At 33.6% G+C, this 13199-nt stretch overlaps 1 protein-coding gene across 1 annotated transcript in view; it reads right to left on the bottom strand.

Moving 5' to 3' along the window:
- Positions 1 to 10084, bottom strand: part of LOC132548393 (atrial natriuretic peptide receptor 1-like) — a 33832-nt gene extending 23748 nt beyond the window's left edge. The window contains exon 1 of the mRNA XM_060212258.1: positions 9870 to 10084. Within this exon, the coding sequence (XP_060068241.1) occupies positions 9870 to 10075 (206 nt within the window). The 5' untranslated portion in view covers positions 10076 to 10084. The remainder of the gene's footprint in view (positions 1 to 9869) is intronic.
- Positions 10085 to 13199: the final 3115 nt, after the last annotated feature.

Genomic DNA, 13199 nt, shown 5'->3' with positions numbered 1-13199 from the left:
TTATTTAATTGTATAAAACTTTTACCGCCCTTTAATTTCCCCTGAAGGTTTCGAATTCAGATTGCGTACAGCATCAATAAACATGTTATTACGTAAGCGGTATTTAACCATGACCATATATTTCAGTGACTCATACAATTGTATACCTTTACAGAGTAATACCATCTGACCTGGAGCGTCCCTTTAGTGACTTATGGAACCTGTATATACAGTAGCGCTCACAATCTATAAATACCATGTCTATATTATGGCTAAAATACATGAATAGTCATTCAGTGCTGAGTGTCATCTGTATTTCATGCTTTACTTCAGTCAAATAGTACCATGGTTCCTATCTCATGTAGTTGCCGTTTTTTTGAATAAAATTAGACACTAACGTTTCGATATTTAATAAATTATGGGGCTATGTACCTTCACATCAAGATTTTGATATTTCTTTCGATTCATTTTGCTTTTTTTAAGGCAGGCACACAAAGGTTTCCACTAGCATCACTGATGAATCCTGGAGTTTAATGTATTATTTGGCTGTACTGTGTCTTATTCTGGATATTATCGAAATCAGTTATTGTCTTTTGTCAATCTACAAGTGCTAATTGAATAAATATGATACATATTAAAATATGATAAAAAGATTAACACAGGGACACCCCCTCCTCCCTAAGAAATTACAAGGAGTAAAAGACTGCGCTTCAGAAGGGTACTTTGTTGAGAATGTGAATAAAGAAACGGCCTTCACAAATTTATTTTTTCTTTTTCATGTGCACTGTTTGAATTGTCTCTACTAATATCAGTGAAAAAAGGACATAAATGTAAAGTTAAGAATTATCATACAAATCAACTATTCAGGATACAATATATATTAAAATCCACATATCAATCTGCAGTTAACACCCAACAGTTCATAGCCAGATATCTTCCGCATCAACAATGGTTTCCGACGACAAACATTCTTGATTAAACACGTCGTATTAAACACTAACGAATTATTATCCTCTTTAAAATGCCAAACATAACTATTATATACAATCTTAATAGAGAGGACATCTCAACTTACTCAACGATATATATATTACTGTTCTTCAACCACTGATTCTTCCTCTTCATTAACGACAAGTACGTTGTAAGACTTATAGTGGCTGAACGATCCACTAACTGACATAATATATTCGTGTTGATAGTATAGTTAATGTGGAGATATGTAAACAGCCTGTCCAAATATAGATGTCCTCAGTATGTTATTGCCATAATACATCAATATATAAGACTGGTGTATATAGTCCTCAACAACAAGTCATCCCTCCAACAAGGTGATCCCTCAGATAACACACTGATTTGATCAAATTAGTGTTAAGCTTTTAGTTTATATTAAATCTCTCAGGCAACACACTAATATGATTCAATCAGTTATAAGATTTTAGTCTACACTAAATCTCTCAGGCAACACATCGATCTGATTAAATCAGTATTAAGTTTAAAGTTTATATCAAATCTTTCAGACAAAAACACTGATATGTTTCAATCAGTATTAAGCATTAAGTTTACACTAAATATCTCAGATAACACATTGATATGATTCAATCACTATAAAGTTTTAGTTTATACTAAACTATGAATACATATTTAACATAAAAAACATGGATTGATTTAACATATTTCTGCAGTTTATCACAACTTGTCATTGATAAAAAATCAACCATGTAGTTTAAAGTTTGAATTTTTAATGATCCAATAGTAAGACTGTACCAAGTATACTATAACATGCACGATTAAAAACCCACCCAACAGGTATCAAAGGACATGTACATGAGTAACGGTCACAATTAATCTACAATGTTATTTTACCTTCGATAACAATTGATAATGGCTGTGACGTGATGGTACCCAGAAACAGAAAGAAGAATAAGATTGATGAACATGTTGCCGACAGATGTTGTGAGTGCGATTTCGAGAAACAATCGATTAAGATGCAGATTCGATTCTTACTTCAATAAATGACAGTAAGATATATGGACCTTATAGATTAAAGATTGTGCATTAGAAACACAATTAACAAAGTTTTGAATAAGACACAGTGGTGCCAAATAATGAAACTGTTTTATACAGCTTTTTAGACCTTCTAGGACTCGTCTGTGATGCTACATCATACAACTGCTTTGCCCTTCTAGGACTCGTCAGTGATGTAACATCATACAGCTGTTTAGACCTTCTAGGACTCATCTGTGATGCTCCATCATACAACTGTTCTGCCCTTCTACGACTCGTCAGTGAGGATACATCATACAGCTGTTTAGTCATTCTAGGACTCGCCAGTGATGCTATATCATACAAATATTTCATTCTTCTAGGATTCCATTAAACAGCTGATTCAAAGTGAACTGTATAACGCTTCATTAACAAGAAATACTGGTGTACTTTACAGACAGAGCCTTCAAAACAATTAAACATACCAGATAATGGTGTGTCAGAACCTTCAAAACAATTGAACATACCAGATAATGGTGTGTCAGAACCTTCAAAACAATTGAACATACCAGATAATGGTGTGTCAGAACCTTCAAAACAATTGAACATACCAGATAATGGTGTGTCAGAACCTTCAAAACAATTGAACATACCAGATAATGGTGTGTCAGAACCTTCAAAACAATTGAACATACCAGATAATGGTGTGTCAGAACCTTCAAAACAATTGAACATACCAGATAATGGTGTGTCAGAACCTTCAAAACAATTGAACATACCAGATAATGGTGTGTCAGAACCTTCAAAACAATTGAACATACCAGATAATGGTGTGTCAGAACCTTCAAAACAATTGAACATACCAGATAATGGTGTGTCAGAACCTTCAAAACAATTGAACATACCAGATAATGGTGTGTCAGAACCTTCAAAACAATTAAACGTACCAGATTATTATTTTTACTAAACCATGGCGAAATATGAACCTAAGAAAGATTTACAAAGAAATTTCTGTCCAAATGTACAAGGAGAATAAGACCAGGTGTTCTTAAAGAGTAAGCTTTTTCTGCTTCATCGATGATCAAAATCTCGGGCATTCAATGATATCACGTTCCAAACTGTGAACAAGGTAAACATCAAAAGAATCACCAAGCAAACTCACGAATATGAAAACAGGTCCGATTTCATGTCGTACAAGGAAATGGAATATTTCCCGATTATATTATTTTGATGACCGTACAACTTCTTCAAAATCTTCATCAAACTTCATTTCACGAAACCCTGTGTTAAGAGTTTATTTGTCATTTGTAGACATCCTACACGAAAAGCCCTTGAATGTCTAATCAACTTCGACATGTTAACAGGTTGGCAAAGAATTGAATCAGGAAATGGAAAACTAACAATGGTATATAAGATTTATCTATGTATACCTCGTGATGTTTACAAAAATAGTAGTAATACAGTTATGTAATTGTGTAAACTGAAACACAAACCAATACCAAATAACGGTACAAGAAAGTAGATAATTACGTACCAAGTATTTGTGTACCAAAGTTGTCAAAAATGTTCCAGATATTTACGAACTTCAGTTTCCGAAAATGTAAAATGCAATTGCTTACTACATAAAGATATTACCACACTTTGGTGTAATCAAATGTGTTTAATATGACATTGTGTGAAAGTAAAACAAATGTACTACATAATCATGTACCAAAATAGGCAATGTGTGCTACATAATCGTGTACCAAAATAGGCAATGTGTGCTACATAATCGTGTACCAAAATAGGCAATGTGTACTACATAATCGTGTACCAAAATAGGCAATGTGTACTACATAAAGGTGTACCAAAATAGGCAATGTGTACTACGTAAAGGTGTACCAAAATAGACAATGTGTACTACATAAAGGTGTACCAAAATAGACAATGTGTACTACGTAAAGGTGTACCAAAATAGGCAATGTGTACTACATAATCGTGTACCAATATAGGCAATGTTTACTACGTAAAGGTATACCAAATTAGGCAATGTGTACTACATAAAGGTGTACCAAAAAAGGCAAAGTGTACTACATAATTGTGTACCAAAATAGGCAATGTGTACTACGTAAAGGTGTACCAAAATAGGCAATGTGTACTACGTAAAGGTGTACCAAAATAGGCAATGAGTACTACATAATCGTGTACCAAAATAGGCAATGTATATTACATAATCGTGTACCAAAATAGGCAATGAGTACTACATAATCGTGTACCAAAATAGGCAATGAATATTACATAATCATGTACCAAAAAAGGCAATGAGTACTACGTAATCGTGTACCAAAATAGGCAATGAATATTACATAATCATGTACCAAAACAGGCAATGTGTACTACGGAAAGGTGTACCAAAAAGACAATGTCTACTACGTAAAGGTGTACCAAAATAGGCAACGTGTATTACGTGAATGTGTACCAAATTAGGCAATGTGTGCTTCATAATCGTGTATCTAAATAGGCAATGTGTACTACGGAAAGGTGTACCAAAATAGGCAATGTGTACTACATAATCCTGTACCAAAATAGGCAATGTGTACTACATAATCGTGTACCAAAATAGGCAATGTGTACTACATAAAGGTGTACCAAAATAGGCAATGTGTACTACATAATCGTGTACAAAAATAGGCAATGTGTACTACATAATCGTGTATCTAAATAGGCAATGTGTACTACGTAAAGGTGTACCAATATAGACAATGTGTACTACATAATCGTGTACCAAAATAGGCAATGTGTACTACATAATCGTGTACCAAAATAGACAATGTGTACTACGTAAAGGTGTACCAAATTAGGCAATGTGTACTGCATAAAGATGTACCAAAATAGGCAATGTGTACTACATAATCGTGTACCAAAATAGGCAATGTATACTACATAAAGGTGTACCAAAATAGGCAATGTATATTACATAAACATGTACCAAAAAAGGCAATGAGTACTACGAAATCGTGTACCAAAATAGGCAATGAATATTACACAATCATGTACCAAAATAGGCAATGTGTACTACGTGAAGGTGTACCAAAATAGACAATGTGTACTACATAAAGGTGTACCAAAATAGGGAATGTGTACTACATAAAGGTGTACCAAAATAGGCAATGTGTACTACGGAAAGGTGTACCAAAATAGGCAATGTGTACTACATAAAGGTGTACCAAAATAGGCAATGTGTACTACATAAAGGTGTACCAAAAAAGGCAATGTGTACTACGTAAAGGTGTACCAAAAAAGGCAATGTGTACTACATAAAGGTGTACCAAAATAGGCAATGTGTACTACATAATCGTGTACAAAAATAGGCAATGTGTACTACATAATCGTGTACCAAAATAGGCAATGTGTACTACATAAAGGTGTACCAAAATAGGCAATGTGTACTACGTAAAGGTGTACCAAAAAAGGCAATTTGTACTACATAAAGGTGTACCAAAATAGGCAATGTGTACTACATAATCGTGTACAAAAATAGGCAATGTGTACTACATAATCGTGTATCTAAATAGGCGATGTGTACTACGTAAAGGTGTACCAATATAGACAATGTGTACTACATAATCGTGTACCAAAATAGGCAATGTGTACTACATAATCGTGTACCAAAATAGGCAATGTGTACTACGTAAAGGTGTACCAAATTAGGCAATGTGTACTACATAAAGGTGTACCAAAAAAGGCAATGTGTACTACATAATCGTGTACCAAAATAGGCAATGTGTACTACATAAAGGTGTACCAAAATAGGCAATGTATATTACATAATCATGTACCAAAATAGGCAATGTGTACTACATAATCGTGTACCAAAATAGGCAATGTGTACTACATAATCGTGTACCTAAATAGGCAATGAATATTACATAATCATGTACCAAAAAAGGCAATGTGTACTACGTGAAGGTGTACCAAAATAGGAAATGTGTACTACATAAAGGTGTACCAAAATAGGCAATGTGTACTACGTAAAGGTGTACCAAAATAGGCAATGTGTACTACGTAAAGGTGTACCAAAATAGACAATGTGTACTACATAATCATGTACCAAAATAGGCAATGTGTACTACGTAAAGGTGTACCAAAATAGACAATGTGTACTACATAATCATGTACCAAAATAGGAAATGTGTACTACATAATCGTGTACAAAAATAGGCAATGTGTACTACATAATCATGTACCAAAATAGGAAATGTGTACTACATAATCGTGTACCAAAATAGGCAATGTGTACTACGTAAAGGTGTACCAAAATAGGCAATGTGTACTACATAAAGGTGTACCAAAATAGACAATGTGTACTACATAATCATGTACCAAAATAGGCAATGTGTACTACGTAAAGGTGTACCAAAATAGACAATGTGTACTACATAATCATGTACCAAAATAGGAAATGTGTACTACATAAAGGTGTACCAAAATAGGCAATGTGTACTACATAATCATGTACCAAAATAGGAAATGTGTACTACGTAAAGGTGTACCAAAATAGGCAATGTGTACTACATAATCGTGTACCAAAATAGACAATGTGTACTACATAAATAGACAATGTGTACTACATAAAGGTGTACCAAAATAGGCAATGTGTACTACATAAAGGTGTACCAAAATAGGAAATGTGTACTACATAATCGTGTACCAAAATAGGCAATGTGTACTACGTAAAGGTGTACCAAAATAGGCAATGTGTACTACATAAAGGTGTACCAAAATAGACAATGTGTACTACATAAAGGTGTACCAAAATAGGAAATGTGTACTACATAATCGTGTACAAAAATAGGCAATGTGTACTACATAATCATGTACCAAAATAGGAAATGTGTACTACATAATCGTGTACCAAAATAGGCAATGTGTACTACGTAAAGGTGTACCAAAATAGGCAATGTGTACTACGGAAAGGTGTACCAAAATAGGCAATGTGTACTACATAATCGTGTACAAAAATAGGCAATGTGTACTACATAATCGTGCACCAAAATAAGCAATGTGTACTACGTAAAGGTGTACCAAAATAGGCAATGTGTACTACGTAAAGGTGTACCAAATGGTATAACTATAATGTATACCACATAATGACGTATCAATGTAAACAACATTTCACTACGTAAATAATATAGGATACTGATGATTTTATAGTGTACATAAATTAGGAAATGTGATCAGCGTAACGGTGTAATAAAATAAAGCGTGCGAATGGTATATCAGACAAACAAAACGTATTGTATTGATAAAGATAGGTCGCGAGATCCATAAGGTCAAGGTAACACATACTACAGCATAGATTGAATTCGAAATTACCAAGACTGATAAGTGTTTGTCTTAAAACGATGCTTTTATAGCAAACAAATCTCAGGTAAGTTTTTAAAGAATATCATTGAAATTCATTAAAATATATTAACCATGTTATTAATTTTAATTAGTATTATTTGCAGTGGCATACATTTCAAGTGAAATAGGACAAAGATTGTTTGCATTGTGATTCCATGTTGAGTCACAAGGATAGGTTAGGTAATGGATCACTACAATGTTATCATATGTGTACATACGATCGTGTGTCCTGTCGTTAGAAGCAGCACGGCCATACTAGCGACTTGCTCGCCTGCGGCCAAAGCTTGGTATTTTGTGCAAAGAGGACCTGAGGCAGTACATAATCAACACTGTTTTATATCCAATTTATCTTATTGCACGTAATGTGTTCTGTCAAATATAAACCTTTTGATAACAAGTCCATACGTTTTATTCATTAAATTAAATTTGAACTATATAGCGATCGGTATTGATGATTCTAATCACTAACAAGAGTACAGCTGGTTGATAAGATCGTTAAGTGACAATCCTAACCACCGATTTTGTTCTTTTTTATTTATTTAATTTTTTACCTTTCCTTTTTTCTTTTTTTAATATCAAGATTTTTTGGATTGCGTTATCATTAACTTACAGTAACATAACTAGAAAACGATATGATTGATATAAACAGTTGTTCTTCCGTAGACATTTACAAAGCTTAGTTCGAAAATCAAGTTGGTAACATAGAAGTTTGGAATAGTAGTGAGGCAACAAAATAAAAAAAAATACGGACCAACGAGAAAAGATAAAAAGTACTGTATGGTTGTTTGATTATGCGGTCTAATATTTCGCAATTGTTAATGTACATATACACAAGCATAACTGATATTTTCTGAGTTTTACATTCACTGTAGAAATATTGAACGAGTATTTAATTTCTCCCTTTTTGACCGCAAGTGTATTGAAATTAAATCCTCGCGAATATAACCAACTTTACAGTAATGATTTATTTAATATCACATGCATCTACCTCCATGTCAAATTAAAGTTCAAATGATCTGATGTATTCAATTTAAATGACAAAAAATAACGCTTTTATAGAAGTAAGAATTCAACGTGTGATGACTACCGGCGCAAGTGTTAACCTTACCCTACTCAAACTTTTACCAGAAATATATTTTTATTTGACAGCCAGACTATGCATTTCACATAATCTACACTGAAATGTTTCCTGGTGACGATTTAAATAGGATATGTTTCGTGTTCTTTTCTATCTAAATACAGCTTATACAAGCTTGAAAAGCATCAATAATATCTTTTGGAGTGTAACAACTATATAGATTTATAGGTATAGCCAGTTAGCTTATTCGGCTATGATTTCGATTTTTCACATTAAAACAACAAAAGTACGCCTAATATATCACTAAAACTGCCTTCTAGCTCCAGATCTATACACAATGGTAAACATAAGATAGATTGGCATGGAGACCATTTGAAATGTACAAAGAGATTAAGAAAGGGTGTCCGGAAGGTAAATGATAGGTAATATCATCACGTGTTTCTTAAACGTCGTTATACAGAAATGTTAACTTATAAAATGGACCATTTGTATGTTTACCATGCATGAAGACGCAGTAAACACTGTCCCCGAAAAAGAGGACTTGTCCTGCAATAAATACATTGAATGTTTTCTTGTGGTTCCATGTTAAAATTCTATGCCACAGAACCTTAAAAAACAACACATGAAGTAATCGTGTCAGTGCAGCTGTCATGACCATTCTTAATGCCCACTATAAATCAGCCGAGCTGACCAGTCGACTGTCACCTCCGAAACTCGTCGTGTCCACAAAGACATCACAATGATGACAGATCAGGTGAGCGTAGATAGTCAAACGTGTTGCCCTGAGCTCGGACAACTTATTGTCTTAATCATAGTGTTACTCGTCATGTGTGTTGGGTTTAGAGAAGGTCTGGGATTGCCACTGTAATTGATTATCAGACAGAATTTTCCTTCGATATCTTAACCGTCCCTTAAAGACGGCTTGTAATAACGACAGAAAATACACAAAGACATATGGGAGCTTTCACAATTCAGGAAGTCTTTATCAGTTCACCTGTATGGCAACTTATTTGTGAAAGATATTAGTAACTATCGATAAAGCAAATGAAAAACATGGTTCTCTCGAGACAACAGAGGAATTCAGTAGCAGCAATTAGTGATGTTAACCACTATCTCTTGTAGGAATAAATTCTATGTAAACACAACAAGAAAAAAAAATCATCCGTATTTACATATATCTTATATATCTATTACACATCTTATTTGTTAACGTCAATTTCTATTCACTCGTAAACACAGGTAATGTTTTAAACCATATGACAGGGGAGATAATTTTGTGGTTCACATATCACTGTGCTTATACACATTACAGTTCACTTAATTAGAAAAAAATGAAATAAATTATATTCTTGCGTACTTTAATCAACAGCTTATCATTATAGTTCCGTTTCATATGTGTACCTGATGTCTCATGTGTTTTACATATGCTTTGAATATTACTTACCTGACAGTGTGGTTTGTAAGAGGAGCATTCTCTTTTTCCATGCCATGGAGGGCAATTTTGAGGCCCCCCACACTTGTAGCGGCACTCACTCCGTGATATTCCTTGGTAGGAGCCATCCAGGCGATCCGAAACTGGTGACATTCCGACGTTCTCAGTAGCAATAAAAAGACTGGAAGAATATTCCAAAACTTTCTTTTCACATCCATTACAAATTCGTGTATGTTAAGTAGCTATGTGATGTAAATAACACTCACACACATACACCTTAGATTTACTCACGGACAGATGAAATTTACAATATTATCCGTCACAGTTTTGCGTCTTCAAACCAAGACCATTTTTAAAACTTATAATCCTTATCAGTGAAACTCGGAAGTTTTGATCCTCGGTGTTAAAAGATCAGAATAGTTAGAAAAGTTGATATCCTTATATCAAAATAAGAAAGCCTCCATCTTTTTCCCAAGATACTTTTTAGCCTGTCATTCATTTCACAAGGTGGCTGCTGTGACGTCAGTCTTGGGGCACCAATGGAAAACGTCGTTACGAATGATGGATGGTAATGCAGTGTGGAGTACACTAAGCCAGGTAAGTTTCCGCTCAGTGCTATCACGGTCAGGTAAGAAACATTTACTACTACAAAAGAAATGGACATATTGCCATGTATCATTTTTATTATCTAAAGACGTTTCTTGTTATATACAGTTGATGTCTACGTACAGACATCTACTCGCAACAAAATCCAGGGAAGGATAACTCGTTACACAATTTTATGAACGATAATTTCTAAGACCGCCGTTGTATATTGTGAGTTCTGAAATGTCTGTATCTGATGATTGTAAACACACTTGCCTGTTATCTGTCTTTAATGTTTAACTACACTCTTAAGAATGACGAAAACACTACAACAACGCCGTTGGAGTTTTTATACACGTCAAACATACATTTGTGTTGAAATAACTAAGAAAAGTCATCATATAGGTTTTTTTCAGTTGTTGAAGTTTCTGCTTTCTACCAAGTGCTTGAAGCAAAAGGAGTACAGTTTTCAGGAACTAATAAAACAAGCTGTGACTTCTCTATCAAATTCATTTTCTTGGATTCTTTTTTTCAAGATGTAATTCCTTCAAAAATAGACAACAGCAATCCTCATAGTAATTGCTAGCCCATATCTTTATTCTTGATTTTATCAAATTCAGATCAATTTTAAACATCAACTTTTATTATTACATGATGGACGATATAATTGTGCCCTGCGTTACCTACTGAATAATATTTACTCTTGTGTTGTATAGTCGCTGGATGCAGCGTAAAAACCACAATGTATGTATTCATCAAAAAAGTGTGCATGATGATTGGCTTGAATATACAGTCTTATCGTTACTAATACCGGTGTTTGTCTATTAACCCTGTTCACATATATACATGATTAAAATGTGAGGAGACATGTAAGACATCTAGGTGACATGTAATATAATATTCATCCAGAAGCCCGGATGGAATATAGGAATAGTAAAAGCGTTGGACAGCAGTTAAGATATATATATTCAATACTTATATAATTTGTTTATGTTCGTCGTTGGCATGATGTGTAATTGTCACGTGATTTATTTGTAAAATAACTTGTTGCGTATTTATGAAGAAGAGGGCTTAATGAACTTTCTTCCATTGCTTTTATTGAAAAACAATTAAAATATTTTTCAACCAAATGTGTGTATTTGCAAAAAGTGAGGAAAATATCAATTTGATAATTTTCTGTTGGAACTTTTTTGTTCCCATGGCGTCGTCAATGACGTCCAAGTGACGCAAACTACTGCAGGTATAATATGTCAGTTCGGTTGAACTTGCTGAGTTCCTCACGATGTGTATGAAGAAAATTGTATAATTTTAATTATGTCATTATTGTTTGTCAACGTAAAGATCCCAATGTGAGCACACTTAGATTCATGTACAGAGGTAAATAATCACAGAAACAGAAGTAAAACTTTAATAATCATATGCAGCTATTTCTACGGGTTACCATGGGTTACGTCCCTTTAGCGCTGATTGAGTCGTAGGCACGAGAGCTCACATGAAGAATGAGGCTAGTCATGGATGAGTGATTTTCCAAATTACACTCTGTATTAATATGGACTTAGCTGGTACTGTTTTACTCCAGACACCCGTACAGTCATGGTTATATAGGTATCTGTTGTAGCCTATATATGTGTTATACACCTGCTTATACGTAACAGTAAAAATAACCACCTTCACTTATTATTATAGATATTTGCTTTTATTTGGTTTAAAACAAATAAAATTGCGAGAAGATCTAGAATTTGAAAATACATTAGAACAGAACAATTGATTATTATTGCAGCAGTCAAAATTTGAAGATTAACAACTGAAAGCTCTTGATCAAGGATTCGGATTGGATTGGATCAACAACATCTACCATATATCTTAAAGTAACCCATTACACTAAGGAAAGAAGGACAGTGATTAGAAAGTGATAACCACAGCATCCTTAAAAAGACATTTTTTCTCTACTGTGGTAATGCTTCTATCCAATATAGATACAAAGCAATTCTCGAATTCATTGAAGTCGTACATTTAATTTCTCTTTAAGATTTATGACTTACATTTATAAATAACGGTCAATGAGTCAATTTATTCATATAATCCATTTGCTTGGTTGTTGCAACATCAATCCGTGTTCTTAATTTTCAATCAACAAAACAAGTCCGTGATTTTTACAAGTCCAATATAATGATATACAATGTACTAAATGCGATACTAGCCCGCCAACATAATTAAATCTTCTTTTAACCAAGTCTTGAAAGTCAACTATGTCAGGTAAAATCAGAAATGTATTTCTAGTTTTCTTAGTTTCAGGTGTTAGAAAATGCATGTTTTCTATCTATTTTGATATCTGGTTATCATGAGTGTCTAGGAACGTGCTAATTATTACAAATGAATTGATATTTTCTGTACGATGCTTGTACTATGGCATATTTTGAATCGAAATACTGTATCAATTATGGTTGATTAGAGTGGCTGTCTTTATATACCATTTTTCTCAAAAAAAAAAAAAAAAAAAACTCACAATAAATCTTTTCATAACAAACAGTAATGTAGGGGTCTTAATTTTCAAACTGATCTCGCTAATTTTGTGACAAAAATATCTGTTTACTTTGATTCTTTTAAAAACAAAACGTGTGTTTGAGCTATTCACAGCTGAAATATCAACCTATATCGCAGAAAGTAATTTGTAAATCTGTGGCTCTAAAAATGTCATAATTTTTCCTAAGTATGAATATGAATCAACAATTTCAAGTTGTTCGTCAGAAAATGTAA

Source organism: Ylistrum balloti, unplaced genomic scaffold (genome assembly GCF_031769215.1).
Source record: "Ylistrum balloti isolate Yb309-2 unplaced genomic scaffold, AGI_CSIRO_Ybal_v1 Utg370010, whole genome shotgun sequence".
Taxonomy (NCBI): Eukaryota; Metazoa; Mollusca; class Bivalvia; order Pectinida; family Pectinidae; genus Ylistrum; species Ylistrum balloti.
The sequence above is the reverse complement of the archived record's forward strand: the minus strand, read 5'-3'. Positions and strand labels throughout refer to the sequence as shown.